Source organism: Narcine bancroftii, chromosome 5 (assembly GCF_036971445.1).
Source record: "Narcine bancroftii isolate sNarBan1 chromosome 5, sNarBan1.hap1, whole genome shotgun sequence".
NCBI classification, from domain to species: domain Eukaryota; kingdom Metazoa; phylum Chordata; class Chondrichthyes; order Torpediniformes; family Narcinidae; genus Narcine; species Narcine bancroftii.
The window spans coordinates 214989781-215012987 of record NC_091473.1 but is presented as its reverse complement, the minus strand read 5'-3'; the positions used below and the strand labels follow the sequence as shown (position 1 = coordinate 215012987).

At 47.4% G+C, this 23207-nt stretch overlaps 1 protein-coding gene across 4 annotated transcripts in view; it reads right to left on the bottom strand.

Annotated features, from left to right (window-relative positions):
• Positions 1 to 521: 521 nt before the first annotated feature.
• The window catches only part of LOC138764812 (kin of IRRE-like protein 1), a 141918-nt gene continuing 119232 nt past the window's right edge, over positions 522 to 23207 (bottom strand). For all 4 annotated transcript variants that reach the window (XM_069941124.1, XM_069941120.1, XM_069941121.1 and 1 more), the window contains 4 exons: positions 7451 to 7558; positions 5829 to 5965; positions 3538 to 3615; positions 522 to 2917 (listed from right to left, as the gene is read on the bottom strand). In XM_069941124.1, the coding sequence (XP_069797225.1) occupies positions 2522 to 2917; positions 3538 to 3615; positions 5829 to 5965; positions 7451 to 7558 (719 nt within the window). In that variant the 3' untranslated portion in view covers positions 522 to 2521. The remainder of the gene's footprint in view (positions 2918 to 3537; positions 3616 to 5828; positions 5966 to 7450; positions 7559 to 23207) is intronic.

Here is a 23207-nt window from a genome sequence, read left to right as displayed (position 1 = left end):
GTCCCTCCCCCATCCTGTGGGATCCACACCTCCCTCTCTCCCATCCCCACTATCCAACCATCTCCACTCCTCCATCCCTACCTCCAGCCCCTTAATCCCACTCCCAGTGGCCCCACCCTTTCGTATCACCCCGACCCACTGTCCCCTCCCCTCACTCCCCATTCCTTCTCCGTCACCTCCCTCCCTTCCCCCACCACATTCCCCTCTCCCCCTCACTGCATCTCACTCCCCTCTCTCTCTGCCCTCCCTCCTTCACCCTCATAGCCCCATTAGTCCCCTCCTTCCACCTTTCAAACCCTCCATGACTGCCTCTGATCCTCTCCCTCGTTTCTTCCCCTCCATTACTTCCCTCCCTCACTCTCCCTCCATCTACCCCTCTTTCATTCCCTCACTCCCCCTCCCTCTACCTCCTTGATCCCCTTTCTCACCAACCCCCTCACTATCCCTTCCTCAATCCCCCTCCCTTGGAGTTGTGACAAACATCCCAAAATCGCCGACTGATACAATTCCAAACACAGACAAAGATTTAATTTTCATTTTAATATTTTAAACCATCTTCAGCAATTAACACTGTGGTAGTTCCTTGCTCCATGGCAACAGCCCAGTGTGGCCTGTTACTCTGTCTCCCTGCAAACATGGGTGAGAGCCAGCAACATCCCCCCACACCATGTGGCCCAGGGGCAGGGCTTATCTATCCAGGGGGACCCTTGGATTCAGGGTTCCCAGGGGTAGGGATTGGGATCGTACCGGTCATAGTGGTTGTTCATGGACAGGTCAGGTCAGACACAGAACGATGTTTCCCCCAATACACAATCGCATGACACTCGCGCGCACACACACACACTCTCTCCCCCTGGGTCAGACACAGAGATATGGTCCCTCTACACTATCCCATCACACATTGCTAGGGTGTGGGCCAGACCCAGAGTGAAACTCCCTGTACGCTAACCCGTCACACATTCCCAGAACATGAGTCAGACCCAGGGGAGGCTCTCTTTACATTGTCCCATCACACACTCCCGGGACTCGAGTCAGACCCAGAGGGAAGCTCCCTCTACTGTTCACACCTTCCCAACACGCACTCACATACACACCATTAATCTCTGGGTCAGACATATAGTGAAGCTCCCTCTAAACTGTCCCATCACACACCACAGGACCAGACCCAGGGGAAGCTCCCTCTACACCGTCCCATCACACACTCCTGGGGCACGGGTCAGAACCAGGGGTAACCTCCCTCTATACTGTCCTGTCACACACTCCTGGGGCATGGGTCAGATCCAGGGGTAAGCTGCGTCTATACTGTCCCATCACACACTCCGGGGCATGGGTCAGATCCAGGGGAAGCTCCCTCTACACTGTCCCATCACACACTCTGGGCGGGGCATGGGTCAAATCCAGGGGTAAGCTCCCTCTACTGTCCCATCACACACTCCGGGTGGGGCATGGGTCAGATCCAGGAGTAAGCTCCCTCTACTCTGTCCCATGACACACTCCGGGCAGGGCATGGGTCAGATCCAGGGGTAAGCTCCCTCTACACTGTCCCATCATGCACTCTGGGCGGGGCATGGGTCAGATCCTGGGGTAAGCTCCCTCTACACTGCTCCATCACACACTCCGGGGCATGGGTCAGATCCAGGGGTAAACTCCCTCTACACTGTCCCATCACACAGTCCAGGCGGGGCATGGGTCAGATCCCGGGGTAACCTCCCTCTACACTGTCCCATCACACACTCCGTCCGGGGTACGGGTCAAACACAAGGTGAAGCACTCTCCAGGGAGTCGATTTTAAAGCCCAGATAAGGGGTAATGGAGGGTGGGAGTGAGGTTCAGACCTGCCTCTTGAGGGGCCGAGGTAGTTGAGGGGAATGGTTGAGGTCTCGGGCATTGGTCACATAGGTGGGCTCTCACCACCATCTGGAATGTTCCAAACATTGCACATGTGTGTCCGAAATTTATTGTGATACATTTGGAAGCTCTTTGTCGTGATCTAGAGGGGCTCAAGCCCCAGCTTATAATATATATATATATATATCCTCAGCCACACAACAGTGTCCACACTCACTCACTCATACAGCTTATAGAAAATAGACTTAACCAGAGGAAGTATAAATATATACAAACTCTCACAGTGGGCATCAAAGACAGCACTCCCGAAGGGTCAAACGCAGGACGTGGGGCTGAGGGGAAATGGGGCTGGTCAAAATAGGAGGGGAGGGGTGTGAGGGTTGGGGGAGGTGAGTGGAGAGGAGGTCATGATGGTGGGGAGAGTAGGATGTGGGGAGAAGAGGAGGCGAGGAAAAGGGGAGGTGAGAAGGAGGGGAGTGGTAGAGGGAGGAAAGGGAAAGTGGGAGAGTAGGGGGTAAGGGAGGGGATGGGAGGGGAGGGTGAGGAGGGTAGTGGTAAGGAGGATCAGGATGGGAGAGGAGTACAGGAGAGGGGAAAGGAGGGGACAGGGGAAGGGAGATGGTGGATAAGGAGAGGAGGGGTTCGGGGCAGGTGGTGGTGCCTGGGCATGGGGTCAGACATGGGTCTGCATTCGCTGCTGATAGGGGCGACCATGCTCGGACTGGGGGGGTGAGTAGGAGTAGCGGGAGGTGCCTCCGTATTTAGGGCCGGGATCATAGGGGTCGAAGGGGCGGGGGTAAACGGGAACACCATAGTGGGGGAAGGCATAGACCTCATAGGACAGTTGGCTGACAGCATCTGCACCCTCACTGGGGAAGTCAGCTAGGCGGCCATAGGGGGGAGCACCAAGGGGTGGGCCCTGCCCGAACCCGCTGGTGTGCGAGAGGCGGGAGGGGGGACGGGGATCATAACGTGGGACGGGACCCGGCCTGTAGTCCGCGTACAGCAGGGTCCGTGAAGCCGGGCGCTCCTCCTGCCCGCGAACATTGTAGTAGCCATTCGTGGGATCCTGAGGTCAAGGGGAGAGCAAGAGAAAGGGAAAGATAGGGAGAAAGAGAGATAGTGGGAGAAAGAGAGAGGGGGGAGAAAGAGAAAAAGAGAAAGAGAGAGAGTGTGAATGTCTGGCACTAGCCCTCCCCTCCACTACCCAACCCCTACCCTCCCCCACTCCCAACCCAACCTCCCCCAACCCAACCTCCTACTCCCTCTACTACCCCTCCCTCCTCCCAACTAGCTACTCCCCTCTCCAATCTAACCTCCTCCTTCTCTCCCCTTCCCCAAACCAACCTCTCTCTCCCCTCTCCAACCTAATCTCCCCTTCCCCAATCTCCTCCTCCCCTGCTCACAACCCAATTTTCTACTTATTCCAAATGTTCCCCTCCCTTCCCCCATCCCAACCTCAATTTCAGAACCTCATCCCTCCCCTGGCCAAACCCTCACCAATCCATCCCCTCTAATACAGCTGCTCCTTCCCTCCCACAACCCCACTGTACCCTCCCTCCCTCCCTCTCTCAGCTGAGACATCTGGTCAATGACCCTACCCCCCACCCCATTATCCATAGTTGCAGGAGTTGGGGTGTCAGGGGTACCAGTTGTGAGTAATGGTGGTGCCGTGGGATCTTCCTGTACCTTGAGCTCGCTCTCCTCCCGCGTGTTGATGATGTCAGGGCGCAGTTCAGACTTCAGCTCAACGTCCTCTTTGAATGCCTGAGGAGAGGATTTGTGTGTGTGTGTGTGTGAGATATAGAATCGCCCACATTTTGGTGACAGACATTTTGGTGTTGAACATTTGATGAATAAAACTTTTGGAGCCCCTCGGACATTTGGTGCCCAGTTTGGTGCTGGCCCGGCAACCCCTGGTGTTGCAGCTTTAACGCTGGCATTTCAGAAACTCCCTCCCCACAGGAAACTGCTCCCCTGGTGGCAATGGCAGCAGCAGATCTGACGGTCATTGTTATTAACAATATATTGCAGGATATTTATTATATGTATGTGTATGCAAATTTCTTGTTAATAACACCTATCTGCCCCCTATCACTTGTACTGAGGGTTGTGACGATAGACGGCTTTGTTTGGTTAACAGTGGGTTGTATTTTCTATCGTTTTATCACAATCTCTTGTCAAAAACTGTGTGAACGACACTGCAGAGAGAGAACGGTGACAGTGGTTCTAGTCACAGTGGTTGCAGTGAGTTGAGTCAGATGTGCGGAACAAAGAATCTATTTTACGACAACTGGAGTGTATTTAACAAGTGTTTTTAAATTTTTAATAATTTAAAATTCATTATATATTTCATTATATGTAATGAAACTTACAATAAATATATCATTATAATTTACCAAAAACCTTTGTTTTTGATAGTTCCCTGAATGGGGGGAGGGAGTTTCTGCATCGCCGGAGATTCAGGCAGTGCTGCAACGTTGGCAGGACGGAGTCGGCAAGCAGACAGTAAGTGGGGCAGCAGACCAAAATGTCCAGCACCAAACTGTGTGCACCAAAATATCCTGACACTTATATATAGTGTGTGTGTGACAGAGAGTGTGAACAGAGAGTTAGAGAGAGTATGACAGAGGGAGAGAGCAAGTACGTGAGAGAAAGTGTGTGAGTGTGTGAGAGTGTTTGTGTGAGTGTGGGTGAGAGAATGTGAGTGTGCGAGAGTGTGTGAGAGTGAGTGTGAGGGAGAGAGTGTATGTGAGAGTGTGATAGTGTGACAGAGTGTGTAGATAGAAAGTATGTATGAGTGTGAGAATGTTTGAGTGTGTGTGAGAGAGAGATTGTGTGAGAGAGAGAGAGTGAGAGAGTGTGTGTGTGTGTGTGTGTGTGTGTGTGTGTGTGTGTGTGTGTGTGTGAGGGAGAGAGAGAGTGTGTGAGAGAGAGTGTGTGAGAGAGAGAGATAGTGTGTGTGCTTTGTGAGAAAGTGTACATGAATTTTAGTAAGGTGTTCAACAAGGTCATTCCAAAGGTTATGAGACATGGAATCCAAGGAACCTTGGTTGCTTGGATTCAGAATTGGCTTGCCTGCAGAAGGCAGAGGGTAGTAGATGAAATGGATTCTGCCTAGAGGTCAGTGACTGCTGGTACTCCAGAGAGTCCTGTTCCAATACCCCTGCTCTTTGTGATTTTTAGAAATGACTTGGATGAAGGAGGAATGGGTCAGAAGCTTGCAGATGATACAACAAAGGATGGAGATGTTGTGGATAGTGTAGAAGATTGTTGCAGGTTAGAACAGGATGAGACAGGGTGCAGAGTTGGGTGGAGACCTGGTAGATCAATCCGAGTAAGTGTGAAGTGATGCACTTTGGAAGGTTAAATTTAAAAAGCGGTTAATGGCAGGATTCTTATTTTCCTTTTAATTATTTTTATTGAGTTTAACATATATGGCTTGATTCTTAACAATGAAAGAACAGAGAGATCTTGGGGACCAGGCCCATATAACCTGTGCTGATTCCTGTATCCCAATGACATTGTACACAGCACTGTTTGACTGCAATCCTCCCAATATCCTGGTAATGCTGCACCTTGCACTGTTGGGCTGACTGTCACACCCTAAATGCTTGTTCAAGAGGTGACTTATAAGGCTGAGGAGTGACCTCATCAAGGTTTGTAAAATCATGAGGGCACCAATAAAGTGAATGCACACAGTCTTTTTCCCAGTGTAGATGATTCTAGAAGCAGAGGGCACAAGTTTAAGGTGAGAGGGGAGAGATGACAAGGCCTGAGGGGTAACCTTTTCACTTTGAGACTGGTCTCTTTCTGGCACAAGCTGTTTGTGGAAGCTGTAGAAGGGTGGCTATGACAATGGTCCCCGGTCGTACAGGCAGGGTCCAATGGATATGGGACCAGCCCAGAAGCCAATGATCGGCATGGAGATGTTGGGCCAAACTGTGCTGTGTGACTCTGTGACACACATGTGGACTCACCGAGTACATAGCTTTCATGACACGGGTCGCCGTGGAGATGTTGGAATCATCCTCTTCCAACTCCTTGGTCAGTGGAGGTTCCTTGTTCACCGTCTCCACTTTAACATCAGGTTTGCCCAGAGTCACGTCTTTCCGACCTGGGCAGGGTGGGAGGAACAGAGCAAATATGCAGAGTGGCAGCCTGATGAATTCCAACCCCCCCCCCCCCCCCCCCCCCCGCCAACTACTGTCTGATCACACACTCCCAGGACACAGTCAGGCCCAGTCCCTCCACACTGTCCCAACACACGCCCTCAGGGTCTGACACAGAGGGAAACATCCTCTTCACTGTCCCATCATACTTTCCCAGTGACAGACACAAAGTGAAATTTCACTGCACCATTCCATCACACACTTCTGGAGTCACATACATAATGAAGTTCCTCTACACTGTCACATTTCAGACAAGTGATATTCCCTCTGCACCATCCCACTGCTGAAGTCAGAGTGAACCTCCCTTTACACTGCCCCATCACACTCTCCTAGGATATAACACAGAGTGAAGCTCCCTCTTCACTATTCCATCAGACACTCACAGGGTCAGACCCAGAGTGAAGCTTCTCAACACCCTCCAATCACACACTCTCAGGGTCAAACACAGGTTGAATCTCCCGCAACATTGACCCATCACACACACCTGGGGTAAGAAACAGGGTGAAGTTCCCTCTACATCCACCCATCATACACTCTCATGGTTAGTAAAAGGATGGAGGAGGGGGTATAGGAGAAGGAATGGGGATCAGGAGGGAGTGGAGTGGGAGGTGAAGTGTGGATGGAAAGGTGATGGGGAAGGGGAGAAGAATGTGTGAGGGAGGTGGTGCAGGAATGGGATGGAGAAGGAGGGGTAGGGGATGCAGGTCAGGAGGGGTTGCAGTTGGAGGGATCTGTGGGGGTGGGGAAGGAGAGGGGTTTGTGGGGATGGAATAAGGGTGAATGTGAATCTAGGGGTGGGATATGGATGTGGAAGGGAGAGGTGGGATAGGAATGGGGATGGAGGGGAGGGGTGGAGATGTGTGGGGGATAGGAGGGAGAGGAGTTAAGTGTATGTGGGAGGGGAGGAGGAGGCATGTTAATGTGCAGGAGGAGTGGGGTAGGGGTGTGCAGGAGAAAAAGGGTGGGGGTGGTATGTGGGAGAGGTGGGGTGGTGTTTGAGGGGGTATGGGGAAGGAGTGGTGGGAAGAGGGAGGAGTGCTAGAGAGTGGTGGGTATTGTGGAGGGGAGGGATGATGGAGAAGAGTGGGTATGTGAGGGAGGGGAAGGCTGGGGTAGGTTAAGGGTGGAGGTGTGAGGGAATGGAGGAGTGGGGAGGGGGTGGGGTGGGGATGTGGGATGAGGAAGAGGTAGTGGAGGGGTGGGTGTGGGAGGAAAGGTGGAGGGGGAGGATGGGTGGGGATGTGGGGTAAGGGAGAGATGGGGATGGGTAGGAAGATAAGGATGGAGGGGAGAAGGGATGAGGATGTGGGGAGAGGTAGGGGAAGGGTGGAAGTGAGGGGAGGGATGGGGAGAGGGGAGTAGGGGTGGGGATGTTGGGTAAGGAAGAGGTAGGGGAGGAGTGGATGCAGTGGAGGGGGAAGGGGACTCACTGTGCTTGCGACGCCGATAAACCACCACACTCAGGCTGGCCAGCAGCAGGGCGAGCAGTGCCCCCATTCCTGCCGTCACTCCAGCAATGATCCCAACGGGAATCACGTCTGCAGGGACAAGAATATGAAAGTCAGGTTCTCCTCCAGAAGCCTCTCACAACCCCACCTTCCTCCACAGGGCCCTACTCAGATGAATATCGGGCAGCACAGAACCCATCTACGGGCATGAGGCAGGCAACAAGGGTGTGGGAGGGGGGGTGAGGGTCGAGGGAGGTAAAGAAAAGAAGGGGACAAGGGACTACAGAGGTAGAGAGGAAGGTGGAGCATGGAAGGGGAGAGGGAGGAGGTGAGGGACGGGCAAGGGAAGAGGGAAGGTAGCGGGAAGAAGCAAGGGGGGGACGAGGAAGAGCAAGAGAAAGGGGCAAGAGAGGGGAGAGGGAGGGGCGATGCAGGGGGGAAGGGAGGGGGAGGAAAGGGGAGAAACTGAAGAGGAGGAGAGGAGGGAGGGGCAAGGGAGGGATGAGGGAGGGGCAAGAGGGAAGATTCAAGGGAGTAAACAAGTGTGGGAGGGAAAGGGGTTGGGGTGAGGAAGGGAGCAAGGAAGAATGCGAGGGAGGGGTGATGGAGGGAGCGAAGGAGGGGTCAAAGGAAGGCCAAAATACAGGGTGAGGGAAGGAACAAAGGAAAGGGCTAGGGAAGGGGTGAGAGGTGGAGAAGAATAGGGTGAGGAAGGGTGAGGGTGGGATTGACTAAGGGTGAGGGAGGAGCAATGGAGGGGGATGAGACGGGGGAAAGAGATGATGAGGGGAGAAAGCTGGGCAAGGGAGGGGAAAGGTAGGGGGTGAGCAAGTGTGTAATGTAGCACAGGGAGAGGACAATGGAGGAGGCCAGGGAAAGGGAAAGGGAAGGATCGGGGAGGTGGTCAGGTAGGAGGTGAGGGTGAGAGAGAGCACAGGTAGAGGAAGGGAGCAAAGGAAGTGCCAAGGGAGGAGTTCAGGGAGGGGCGAAGGGCCAAGGAGGGGGAAAGGTTCGAGGTAAGACAGAGAGGGCGAGGAAGGAGGAGATTAAGGCGGTGAATAAAGGGATGAGGGAGAGGAAGGGGGTGATAGAAGGGGGTGAGGAAGGGAGAGAGGAAGGGGGTGATGGAGGGGATGATGGGGTGAGGAAGGGGTTGAAGAAGGGGTGAAGAAGGGGGGGTGAGGAAAAGGGGAGAGGAATGGGAGAGAGGAAAGTGGGAGAGGAAGGGGGTGTTGAAGGAGGTGAGGAAGGGGAGAGGAATGGGGAAAAAAGGGGGTGATGAAGGGGGAGAGGAAGGGGGTTGAGGAAAGGGGGGAGAAAGGGGGTGGGGAAGGGGGTGGGGAAGATGCCAGGGAAGTGGTGAGAGGCTAGTTGGGACTGGGGAGATCTGCGAGGTAGCAGCAAGAGAGAGGGTGAGGCAGGAGCATGGGGAGGCAGTGAAGGGAAAGGTAGTGGGTGTGTGGAGAAGTGAGGTACGAACAAGGTAAAGGTGAGGGTTGGTGAGGGAGGGGCAGGGGAAAAGCAAGAACTGAGTGATAGAAGAGCAAAGGAGGGGGCAGGGAGGGGGTGAGAGAGGGAGAGGGCAAGAGTGGTCAAGGGATGGAGGAGGGAGCTGGCAAGGAAAAGGAGGGTGCAAGGGAGGTGTGAGGGATGGACTGCAGGAGGGGGTGAGGGAAGAGCAGAAGTGGGATGAGCGAGAGGGGGAAGAGCTGGGATGAGAGAGGGAGTGAATGGGGATTAGAGGGGGGCACAGGAAAGATTGAAGGAGAAGACAAAGGAGAAGTAAGGAAGGGGCCAAGGGTGGGATGGGGCACATAGAGAGGGAGGTATGAAGTGGGGGAGGGGAGGGGGCAAAGAAGGGGGCAGGGTTGAGGGAGGGATGAGGAAGGGGGTGTGTGGAAAGGGAGGGGGCAAGGGATGGGGTGAGGGAGGGAACAGGTAGGTGGCGATGGAAGGGTGAGGGGAGTAAGGAAGGTGGAGAGAGTAATGATAGAATACTAGTGATCCACCTGACCACTTGAGGGAGTTGGAGACTAGTTTGTGGCTGTTTGGGTTGGATTCAAGATGGAGGCCTCCAGACAGTCTTGTGTACTTTAGCTAATAAAGTATAGTTGTTTTTAAAGAACCCAAGTTTCTTTATTACAATAAAAGAAACATCACATGGTACCAGGAGCATGCATAGTACCAGGAGTGTGCAAAGTGAGAATTAGTCCATAGCAGCAGAGAAATGGAGAGAGTAAAGACTCCTGTCACTGTAAATTCGACTGGAAATTTCAATCCCCAGTGGAGGCTGTTCAAACGAAGATTCATGCTGTATCTGCAAGCCTTTGGACTCAATAGCAAACCTGATGCATGGAAGATTCCACTGCTACTTACTGTGGTGGGACCTCAAGCACTGGAGGTTTTTAACACATTTGTTTTTGCTGAAGCAGAAGACCAGGGCAAGTTCGACAAAGTTATTAAGATGGTTGATGAACGCTGTGCACCAAGGAAAAATGAAACGTTCAAGAGCTGCATGTTTTGCTCACACACGTAGCTTTAGGAAGAGGGCTTTGATACTTTCTTAACGGACTTAAAACTAAAAGTAAGAAAATGCAATTTTGGATCACTGCAAGATTCAGTGATCCATGATCAAATTGTGTTCGGAATTAGTTATAAGAAAGTGAGAGAGAGGTTGATGCGAGAGACAGAGCTTACCTTAGCTGGAGCTATGGAGGTAAGCCACGCCATACAAAAAAGTTTGGTGAGAGTGCACAAGCCTGTGAAAATGAAGCCATAGCCATATCCATGGTGTGTGTCCATACACATAAACAAAAAAAAGATTGAGGAAACAACAAAAAGATGGAGAGACACTCAATTGCAAATAATGTGGCACTCAACACGCTCCAAAACAATGCCCAGTCCAGGAAAAGTCAGTAATAAGTGCAAAAGGCAGAATCATTATGCAAAGCAATGTTTTTCCAAAAGGAAACAAAACTGAAGTGAAAGCGTACACACTATAGAAGAAACTGCCCTCAGTGATACACTTTTCATTGGCATGGTATTGCAGAAAGATTCTAAACCAACAGACACTGAACAGCCACACGTGAACAGAGTCAATCAGGATAAGTGGACTGTTTCATTGCATACAAATGGAAAATATATTCCTTTCAAGCTGGACACAGGGGCAAAGATCAATTTGATCTGTGAGCATGACATCAGGGCAATGAAGATGAAGCCATACATCCATGCAAATCCTGTACAGCTCAAAACCTACAATGAACAGAGCATTGGCACAAAAGGTACGTGTAAACTCAAGGTTAAAGTTAAAGATAAAGAGCACCACATCAGGTTCACAGTCGTCCCAGGCGGACATGAATCATTGCTTGATGACAAAGCATGTGAAAACTTAAGCCGAGTCAAGAGGGTGTACCCCATTAACAGTGCCAATGCACGGAACAGCGTAGAGGAAATGCTGGATCAATTTCCAGATATCTTCAAGCGTTTTAGAGTTCTACCATTCACCTATAAAATACAGTTAAAGGAGGACACACAGCTGCTCGGCAGATTCCAGCACCACTAAAAGAAAAGCTCAAGCAGGAACTTGACCAAATGACATCAATAGGGGTCGTAAAGAAAATGGAGGAGACCACAGAATGGGTGAATTCAATGGGGTGTGTCAAAAAGAAGAACGGTGACCAACGGATGTGCATGGACCTAAAAGACTTGAATGTCAATATAGAGGGGATCATTATCAAATCCCAACCAGGGATGAAATTACAAGTGAGATGGCCAGTGCAAAGTTTTTCACTAAATTGGATGCATCCCAGGGCTTCTGGCAAATAAAACTGCATGATGATGGCACAAAATCCTGTACATTTAATAGACCATTTGGCCAATACTCCTGTCTGAGGTGCCTTTGGAATTTCCTCAGCTCCAGACGTGTTCCACAGGACAATGGAGCATATTATAGAAGTATAAATGGGGTTCTGTGTACATAGTCCAATGGGGATCCATACAAAAACAACACAACAAAAGGGTCCTCAAAGACCACAACACATCCAGAAATATGGATTAAAGTTACAAAGAGAAAAATGTCAGTTTGGTGTGAAGGAAATCACCTTTCTGGGAGATAAAGTGTCAGAGGTAGGTGTGAAGCCAGACAAGAGCAAGGTGAAAGCAATTTTAGAGATGCCCAGGCCCACTGACAAAAAAAGGCATATTAAGGATACTGGAAATGATTAATTTCATTGGTAAATTTATACCAAATCTGTCTTCCAAAACTTGAAATTAAGGAAGTTGTTACAGGACAAATATTAATTCAAGTGCACAGACAACCACGAGGAAGAATGGGGGTAACTGAAGTTCATTCTAACTACTGAACCAGTATTTTTGATTTTCTTTGACACATCCAGAAGGACGAAAATATCCACAGATGCTTCAAAAGATGGAATAGGTGCCATGCTACTTCAGGCTGTGGGAGAAGATTGGAGGCCAATTACATATGCATCAAGGACGATGACCATATCTGAATGTCGATATGCACAGATTGAGAAAGAGTGTCTAGGTCTGGACTGTGGACTCGAGAAATTCCACATTATGTGTATGGTCTACCAACATTCGTGGCAGAGACAGACCACGAGACATTCATAGTGATAATCAGTGAAATGTCTCTGAGAATCTAAAGACTGATGATGAAGCTACAACGTTATGACTTTGAACTGGGACACCAGGAAAACATTGTATGCACTGTCCAGGGCAACGATGTAGAGTGAAGCACACAATGAGAGTTCCACAGAAACAGATATGAATTTCTTTGTGAACCTGATCACTGAATCACTTCCTGTATCTGACATGAAGTCCAAGCAGATCACAGCTGAAACAGAAAAGGACACAGTTCTATAGAAGCTCATCAGGAATCTGAATGAAGGATAGCCTAGAGGTGAATGTGAGTCATACTATAACATCAGAACTGAGCTGAGTGCTGTCAATGGGCTTCTACTCAGACAGAACCGAATTATCATTCCTCAATCACTGAAACGAGATGTTGAAAAGGGTGCATGAGGGGTACCTTGGAAAAAGTGCAAGAGGAGGGTCAGACCTGCTGTTTATTGGCCAGGGATAAATGCTGACATTGACAGGATGGTGTCATGATAATGAATATGTATGAGATGTACCGGAAGTCACGTGGTATGAGAGAGAGAGATAAGAACACAAGCAGGAGAACAAAGGAAACAGGAAAATAAAGACCCTGACAAGTTTACCTGATAAAACTTGTGTTTAATGTTTTATTAACTTCACATTTCAGGCCACAAATGTGACATTGGCAAAGAGGATGAAAGAAGCTTGAAGAAAATTAAAGACTAAACAAGATTACAGAGGATTACAGACGACTTCAAGGTGATAAGAATTTTCTCTGTGACTCAGTACTTTTGGGGCTGGAATATTTCCTCATGGCTGGTGCAAATGGTGACTTTCTAACACATAGTGGAATTGCTCATTTTGACCCGACTGGTGATGCAAGTACTGTAAGTGTGAAGTGGAAGGCATGGCTGGAAGAATTTGAATCCTACGCTGACAGTCGTGGCCTATTTCTAGATACCGGTACAGTTGAACAAAAAGCGCAGAGAAGGGCGTTACTTCTTTTCACTGCTGGACCCGCTGTTCGGGAAACATTTAAGACACTTTTGAATACTGGAAGGAAGGATGAGTACCGGAAAGCGGTAGATGCATTAAATGCACACTATGTAGTGACACCGAATGCTACATTTCAACGCCATTTGTTTCGGAGAACGAGACAAGAAGATGGCCAGACAATTGCTCAGTACGTGACGAGACTACGCCAGCTAGCTGTTGGATGCAATTACATGCCAGCTGATTTGGACAACCAATTATTGGATCAAGTCGTACAGCACTGCAGATCAGATAAACTCAGAAGACGTCTATTGGAAAGAGGGAGTGAGTTGGAACTCATCGATGCTTTAACCATTGCTGCTGCATTAGAGGCTGTTGAAGGGCAATTTCATACCATGACCCTGAAAGACAACTCAAGCCAGCAAATTAAGAGGCTCTTACATCGCCATAATCAGCCAAGATATACGTCGACACAGGACGTGGAGTGTTATCGATGTGGAAACCGAGGTCACTTTGGAAAAGACCCATATTGCCCGGCCAAAGGCAAAGTTTGCAGAAAGTGCGGAGGTAAAGACCACTTTGCAAAGAAGTGCAAAAGCAAGTCCAATGCAAACCAGAAGAGGAAGAGTACAACTTCCAAAGGCAAAGCCTGGGGGAAAGGAAAGTATTCTGGAAAGAAAGATACCATTCGCCAGATAGACGGTGACGATGATGATACCCAGGAGGAACAGAGTTGTTACCAATTTACGTTGAATGAAGTACATCATGAGAAGGTCCCAGTGATCATTGGTGGAGTGACAGTGCAGGTCATTGTAGACTCAGGCAGTGACGGTAATGTGATTGATCGACATTTATGGGAGAAGTTGAAAAGGAAAAAGATCATCTGTACCTCAAAGAAGTGTTCCAAGAAACTGTATCCATACACAGCAACCAAGCCATTGCAGACCATTGGATGTTTTACTGCAACTGTTGAAGCTGGAGATAAGTACACCGAAGCAGAGTTTATGGTCATAGAAGAGAGGGGAGAATCATTGCTGAGTAGAAGAAAGCGCAAGACCTGGCAATACTTCATATTGGAGCTTGTGTCAATTCAATTCAGTCATACGAGGATATGAAGCAAGAATTCCCCGCAGTCTTCCAAGGAGTAGGAAAGCTGAAAGGTCGACAATTGAAGCTAGCGGTAGATGAAACGGTCAAACCCAAGGCACAACCAATGCGCCGAACTCCGTTTGGACTTCGTGGGAAAGTCGAAGCCAAAATTAAAGAATCGATCGAACAAGACATTATTGAACCTGTGGAACATTCGACACAATGGGTCAGTCCCGTAGTGATTATGCCCAAACCAAAGGGTGACATAAGACTATGTGTTGACATGAGAATGGCCAATGAAGCTATAATTAGAGAACGACACCCTATACCAACAGTGGAGGAAATACTTCAAGAACTAACTAGTAGTAAGATATTCTCAAAAATTGATCTGAAATGGGGCTATTATCAATTAGAGCTGGATCCAGGTTCCCGAGATGTAACAACATTTGTGACTCACTATGGATTGTATCGTTACAAGAGACTATCATTTGGAATTAATGCAGCTTCGGAGATCTACCAGTATGAAATCCATCGAGTGATTCAAGGCATTCCTGGAGTTGCCAACATTTCTGACGACATCATAGTCCATGCACCAACGAAGGAAGAGCATGACAAACGGTTGAGGCGTGTACTATCTAGACTACAGGAGGCAGGCCTTACCGTGAATGGAAACAAGTGCCAGTTCGGTGTGTCAGAAATGGACTTCAAGGGACACAGACTTACACGGGAAGGACTAAACCCTGCAGAGGCCAAGGTGAAAGCTATTGCAGAGGCACGTGCACCTCAGAACGCAACAGAGGTGAGGAGTTTCCTGGGATTGATCAATTTTTGTGCAAAGTTCATTCCTAATTTCGCTACAGTGGCAGAACCACTAAGGAAACTAACCAGGAAAGGTGTACCTTTTCATTTTGGATCTGAGCAGAAGAAAGCGTTCACAGCGCTGAAGCAAAGCCTGACAGATGCAAAAACTCTTGGATATTACGATCCGGCGGCATCAACCAAAGTCATAGCGGATGCCAGCCGGGTTGGTTTAGGAGCCGTGTTGGTCCAGATGCATGATGGAGGACCAAGAATCATTGCCTATGCCAGCAGATCGTTATCAGATGTGGAGAGAAGATACTCTCAGACAGAGAAAGAAGCACTCGGACTTGTATGGGTCTGTGAGAGGTTCCTTGCATATTTATACGGCATTGAATTTGAACTCATCATAGATCATAAGCCATTAGAGGTGATCTATGCACCTAGATCCAAACCATGTGCCAGAATAGAGAGACGAGTACTCAGACTACAACCCTACAAATATAAAGTAATCCACATTGCAGGGAAAACAAACATTGCAGTTCCGCTGTCCAGATTGGTGAAGGATGGTGGTCCACAATCCAAGTCAGAATTGGGAACAGAAACAGAGAGCTTTGTACGCTTCGTAGCTATTCAGGCGACACCGAAAGCTGTGACTACGAAGGAAGTCGAGAGAGAATCCGAACATGATCCAGAACTCAGGGAAGTAAGAGAATACATACAGAGTGGACAATGGGACAAGTGTACTCACAAGGCTTACATTCCCATTAGAGACGAACTTTGTTACATCGGACAGTGTGTATTAAGAGGTTGCAGATTGGTGATTCAGCAAAGATTGAGACCGAAGATCGTATCCTTAGCGCATGAAGGACACCTAGGTATTATTGGTACCAAGCAAAACCTCAGGACCAAGGTATGGTGGCCAAGATGTGATAAAGATGCAGAGAAATTTGTTACAACTTGTCACGGATGTCAAATCACAAGTAGGAGTAATCCGCCAGAACCGATCCGGAGTACGCAACTCCCGACAGGACCATGGATCGACGTAGCTGTTGATTTTCTTGGACCTTTACCGACGGGTGAATCAATTATGGTAGTGATAGATTACTACAGCAGATACTATGAGTACGTGGTGTTGAAGTCCACAACCACTGAAAAAACAACACAAGCGTTAGCAGAGATATTCGCAAGATATGGATTACCTGTTACATTATACTCTGACAATGGTCCACAATTCATTTCAGAGACATTTGCGGAATACATGAGGACCACAGGTATCCACCATCATAAAGTAACTCCGAAATGGCCGCAAGCCAACGGAGAAGTAGAGAGACAAAATCAGTCCATTGAAAAACGATTGAGGATTGCACACGCAGAAGGGCAAAATTGGCGAGAAGCATTGCTATCTTATGTGGCTGTCTATCGAGCAATGCCTCATGCAACCACTGGAAAAAGTCCTGCGGAAGCATTTTTTGGGAGAAAAATCCGTACAAAAATGCCAGAAATAAAGGAAATCCGAGACGACCAGGAGATGAGGGACCACGATGCTGAAAAGAAAGGTGGAGCAAAGCTGTACACAGATTCGAAACGTGGAGCCAAGTACTCAGACATCATGCCAGGAGATAATGTTCTAGTGAGGCATGAAACTGGTGGTAAGCTAGACACACCTTATTACCATCAACCCTATACTGTCGTATCCAGAAGTGGCAGTATGGTGATAGTCAAGTCTCCAACTGGAGTCCTGTATAAGAGAAATGTATCAGGTGTAAAAAGGTACCAGTCCAGAGATACATCGAGCGAAGAGGTTGAAAGGCCAATACGAGATGCTGAAACTGAGAGACCTGATGATGTTCCAGAGGCAGTTACCAGCACTCCTGATGAAGTGACTAGAGCGCCAGAAACACCCGAAGCCGTGGCGAGCAGTATTTCCGACGCTGAGAGTGAACAACCGAGAAGCGACGACAATATCGCAGGCAGGCCGAAACGAAACCGGAAAGCGCCCAAACGATACGAAGACTTTGTGCCATAGTTTTAATAAGAACTTTGGGACAGTATTTTAATCTTATATCATAAAGTGTATGTATGAGTGCTGTAGGAAGTAAATTTTATGTAGTTGAGTTATAGTATTACCATTAGTTACGATGTTTGTAGGATTCCGAGGGATATTGGTAAGTGAAGGTAAAGTTTATTTCTGATTAAAGGAGGGATGTCATGATAATGAATATGTATGAGATGTACCGGAAGTCACGTGGTATGAGAGAAAGAGATAAGAACACAAGCACGAGAACAAAGGAAACGGGAGAATAAAGACCCTGAGAAGTTTACCTGATAAAACTTGTGTTTAATGTTTTATTAACTTTACATTTCGGGCCACAAATATGACAGATGGTTTCCAGCTGTGAGACCTGCACCCCTCCCTCTCCCTTCTCCCCTCCCTCTCCCTGCTCCCCCTCCCTCTCCTTGCTCCCCCTCCCTCTCCTTGCGCCTCATCCCTCTCGCTTCTCCCCTCCTGCTCCCTGTACCCCATTCCTCTCCTCATTCTCTCTCCCTTTGATGTTCCCTCACTCCCCTCCCTCCCATATCCAAAGCAGACAAAGGAACCCACGATAATAACTGACGTACGAGCAGAACCATGGCAGAAAGTTGAGACTGATCTGTTGCTACATAGATGGTAAAGAATTACTTGCTGGTTATTGACTACCTATTGAACTATCCAGAGATGGCGTTGCTTCATAATATGATTGCTGCTTGCAGGATCAAATATATGAAATCGATCTTTGCAAGACATGAAATTCTTCAAATTGTCTCCAGTGACAATGGACCATGCTACAGTTGCAGAGAATTCCAGGACTTTGCAGAAAAGCATGATTTTTGACATGTGACTTCAAGTCCTCTACATCCACAGTCAAACGGTAAAGCAGAGAAAGGAGATCACATGGTTAAACAGCTGCTCAAGGAATCACAAGACAGTGGCTCAGATCCATATCTAGTGCTATTGAGTTATAAAGCTTCACCACTTGAACATGGCATGTTCATGTGCTGAGCTTCTGATGGGACGTAGACTACACACTACACTTCCCTACCCTGCAGACCAAAACAAGAACTGAGATGTCGAAGATGTCAAATGGAAACAAAAAACAAACTATGACAAGTCAGCGAAAAGCTTCGGGCCGCTGGCACAATATGACACAGTGAGACACAGAGATTCCACCACTTGTGATAAAAAGGCTACTGTTCTGGGAGAAGTAAATCCAAGATCCTACACTCTCAGAACAGAGGATGGTCAAATACTGAGAAGGAATCGAAAGAGCCTGCTAAAAATGCAAGAGTCACTGCAGGAATAGACAAATGCACAAGATCTAGCCAAAGAAGAAACACACCAATAGTGGACCAGCAGAGCCGATACAAGCACCCATGTTAAGAAGATTCCCACGTTATCAAAGCACCTGACAGGCTGAATCTCTAAAAGAAAAAGAACTGCATATTTAAAAGTTTGTGCTGCTGTTGTGTCATGTGGTTAGATTAAACATCTCAAGGAAAGGGGATGTAGAGATAAGTACAAGTGATTCTCCTGACCACAAGAGGGAGTCAGAGACTAGTTTGTGGTAGCTTAGGTTCAAAATGGAGGCCTCCACATGGTCTTGTGTATTTTAGCTAATGAAGTATAGTTGTTTAAAAGAACCCAAGTTTCTTTATTACGATAAAAGTAATATAGAGAAGTAAAGGGTGGTGGCGAGGGAGGATGGCGATGGAGGGTCAAGAGAGGGATGAGGGATGGAGCAAGACAGTGAGCAAAGAAAGGAGCAGGGGAGGAGCTGAGGGAGGGGGCACAGGGAAAAGGAGGGGCAGTCATTGAGGGAGTGAAGGGAGTGAGAAGAAAGGTGGGAGGGGCAGGGAGGGTGGGAAGGCAAAATGGGGTGCAAGCAGATGGAGGGAGAGCAGGAGGGACAGGGTAAGGGAGGGAACAAACAAGGGAACAACAAAGGGAAGGTGAATGAGGAGAGAAATGGGCCATAGGGAGAGGGAGGGAAGCAGGGAGAGGGAGAGGGATGAGGCACAAGGAGAGGGAGGGGAACAGAGAAAGGGAGGGGGTGCAGGGAGAAAGGGGGCAGAAGGAGATGAAGGGGAGTAGGGAGAGAGGGGTTTGAGTGGTGAATGGTGTTTGTGAGGTGAGGTTGGGATGTTTGAGAGGGTTCGATGGAGCACATTGGGGGTTTGGAGGGGTGAGGTTGGGGAATTAAGGGGTGAGAGTGTTTGAGGGTTGAAATTTGGGGTTTCTTGAGATATGGAGGGGATGTGAAGAGGTTTGAGGGATGATGTTGGAGGGGATTTGAAGAATGTGGTTTGGTTCAAGTTTGAAGGGCTGAGTATTTGGGATTTAAGGGATCAGGGGCATTTGAGGGATGAGGATGGGGCATTTGACAGGTGAGGGGCATTTGAGGGGTGAGGGGAGAGGTTGGAGTATGTGAAGGGGTTTGAAGGGTGAGGTGTGGAGGTTTGATGGGTGAGGTTTGGGGTTTGAGGGGAGAGGGTGGGGAGGTGTAAAGGGTCTGAGGGATGAGGTTGAGGTGTTTGAGGAATGAGGGTGTTTGAAGTGTGAGTTTGGGAGTGTGAGGGGCGAGGTTGGGGTGTGTGAAGGTGTTTGAGGGTGAGGTGGTGGGGGCTTTGAAGGGTGAGGTTGGGGTATGAAGGAGTTTGAGAGGTGAGGGATGTTTGAGCAGAGAGGTTCAGGGGTGTGAGGGGAGAGATTGGGGGCGTATGAAGGTGCTTGAGGAGAGAAGTTTGACAGATGAAAAGTTTAGAAATGTAAAAAGTGTGAGTCCCAACACAAAGGACACAAAAATTATGAGATCCAAAAGGACAATGTGTGTGGGCCCCTCAATCTAAATGGCTGCAGTGTTTGAAACATGATCAATGAACCTGTGGTACGGATATGTACAAAGGGGTGTGATTTAGTGGCCATTACAGAAGTGGTGGCATGGCTGAGATCATTGGAAATTAAATATCAAGGAGTATCAGGTCATTCCAAGGATAGGCAGGAAGGTCAGGGAGGTGGGATGGTACTCTTAATTAAGGGTGAGATCAGAGCCACAGTGAGAGACGATATAAGATCTGAGGAATAGAATGTTGAATCCATCTGGGTAGAGATTGGGAATAATAAAGGGAAAATAATCACTGGTGGGAACTGTCTGCAGCCCACCAAGTAATAACATTGCAGTGACACAGGCAATAAACCCAGTAATATCTGATACATTTAAGAACGGAACTGAAGTTGTCATGGGGGACTTTAAATTGGCTGATCAGGTTGTACGGCAGTCTTGAGGAGGGGTATTAGAATGTGCCTGTGATAGCTTTCTTGAACAGCATGTTACTGAAGCTCCAGGGGAACATGTTGTCTTATAACTGGTCCTGTGCAATGAGAGAGGTAAAAGTCATGACCTTGGCATTGGAATTTCTAAAAAACAAATGGAGAATGCAATTGCTCAATATAAAATCCGTATCACACCAAACGAAGGGAGACGACAACAGCGTCAGGGCTGAGTTGGCTGGTGTAGACTGGGAACACAGGCCCTATCGTGGGACAACTGAGGAACAGTGGAGGACATTTAAAGAGTTTTTCACAGTGCTCAACAGAAGTGTGTTCAGGTTAAAAGTGAGTATAGTGAGGGTAGGGAGAATTAGCTTTGGATTACTGAGGAAATAAAGAAGGCATCACACCAAAATCTCGTATAAAAATCACTGAGAGTGGTGGGGGACTAGGAGATTGGGAAAACATTAAAAAAAAACAGGAACCACCAAGCAAGTAATGAAGATAGATTATGGAAGTAAGCCAGCGCAACATGTAAAAAACATGCCCACGAATCTCTCTCCTCACACAGATACAGGAGAGAAATGGATGGTTAAATTGAAGGTGGAATGAGAAGGCGATTTAATATTGGAGCGTGAAAAGTGCATTTAATATTGGAGGGTGAGAAGGGGATTTAATAATGGAGGATAAGATGGGGATATAATATTGGAGGGTGAGAATGGAATTGATGTTGGAGGTTGAGAAGGGGAATTAATATTGGATAGTGAGAAGGGGATTTAATAATGAAGGGTGTAAAGGAGATTTATTATTGGAGGGTGGAAAAGGGAATTAACATTGGAGGAAGAGAAGGGGAATTAATATTGGAGGGTGAGAAGGAGAATTTATATTAGAGGGTGAGAAAGTGATTTAATATTGGAGGGTGTGAAGAGGATTTATTATTGGAGGGTGAGTAGGAGATTTAATATTGTATGGTGAGAAAGGGAATCAATATTGGAAGGTGAGAAGGGATTTAATATTGTAGGGTGAGAAAAGGAATTAATATTGGAGCTTGAGAATGGAGTAAATATTGGAGGGTGAGAATGGAAATTAATATTGGAGGGTAAGAAGGGATTTAATATTGGAGGATGAGAGGTCGATTTAATATTAGTAGGTGAGAAGGGGATTTAATATTGGAGGGTGAGAAGGGATTTAATATTGGAAGGTGAAACGGGGATTTAATATTGGAGGTGAGAAAAGGATTTAATATTGGAGGGTGAGAAGGGAATTAATATTGAGAGTGAGAAGAGATTTAATATTGAAGGTATTTAATATTGGAGGGTGAGAAGTGGTATTAATATTGGAGGGTCAAAAGTGGATTTAGTATTGGAAGGTGAGAAGGGGACTTAATATTAGAGGGTGAGATGTCGATTTAATATTTGAGGGTGAAAAGTGCATTTAATATTGGAGGGTGAGAAGGGGATTTAAATTTGGAGGGTGAGAAGGGTAATTAATATTCGTGTGTGAGAAGGAAATTTAATATTGGAGGGTGAGAAGGAGAATTTATGTTAGTGAGAAAGTGATTTAATGTTGAAGGGTGTGAAGAGCATTTATTATTGGTGGGTGAGTAGGTGATTTAAAATTGTACGGTGAGAAGGGGAATCAATATTGGAGAGTGAGAAGAGGAATTAATATTGCATGGTGAGAAGGGGATTTAATATTGGAGCATGAGAAGGGGAATTCATATTGCAGGGTGAGAAGGGGATTTAATATTGGAGCATGAGAAGCGGAATTAATATTGGAGGGTGAGACGGGGAATTAATCTTGGATGATGAGAAGGAATTTAACATTGGAAGATGAAACGGGTATTTAATATTGGCAGTGAGAAAAGGATTTAATATTGGAGGGTGAGAATAGATTTAATATTGGAGGGTGAGAAGGGTAATTAATATTCGAGTGTGAGAAGGGGATTTAATATTGGAGGGTGAGAAGGGGAATTAATATTCGAGTGTAAGAAGGGCAATTAATATTGGAGATTGAGAACGGGAATTAATATTGGATGGTGAGAAGAGGAATTAATATTGAAGGGTAAGAATGGATTTAATATTGTAGGGTGAGAAGGGGGCTGGGTTGTTGCAAGATGGTGTAGAGTCTTGATATGTAATCTCGACCTCTCTGGCCAGACTTTTAAGTACCTGTTTTTTAACCCTTTGTTTTCAAGTTTAAACTTTTTAAATTTTAGTTTAAAGTATTAAGGAATTATTATGGCCACTAATGGTAAAAGATTACACCTCAAGTGCAGAAGAAGTTACATTTTCGAAGTGCTGAAGATTTGGGGCCTAGACGACTTGATACAGCCCCAGGCTCAATCTCTTCATTGTCTAAACCTCAAAGATTGCCCGTGGGAGCTGAAAAAAAATGTCTATTGTTCACCAAGTGAAGGATGGCGCTGGAATTACCCGTTCTCCAGAAGAAGGTGCGTGTTCCCAAGAAGTGGACCCCGATTTGGAAAGCCTTTCGATTTCAACGGAGGGAGCATGCAGGAAGACGACTCCATTGTTGGAAATGTATCAGGTAGCATTTCAATCTGAAGACATCGCTTTTCTTCGTGATTTGATGAAAAAAACAACGAGATGCGGGGGGAGACCAGCGGCGACTCCCTGAGGAAGTCAGAGTGATGTCGCTGGGAGTCCAGACCCGCAGTAAAACTTTTAAAATGCCTTCTGTTAACAGGAGTTGCAGCAGGAGCTGCAGTTACCTTGTTCTGCCACTATGTCTGAGAGAGCAGAGCTGAGCTTTACTGAATCACAGTGCATGCAATTAAATGCTATTGTTCTAGCTGTGATAAAACCTTTGTTGACATCTCAAATGAATGAAATGGTTCAAATGAATGCTGGTATAAGTTCAGAATTAAATATGGTTAAGACACGTGTGGATGCATCTTATGAAGAATTT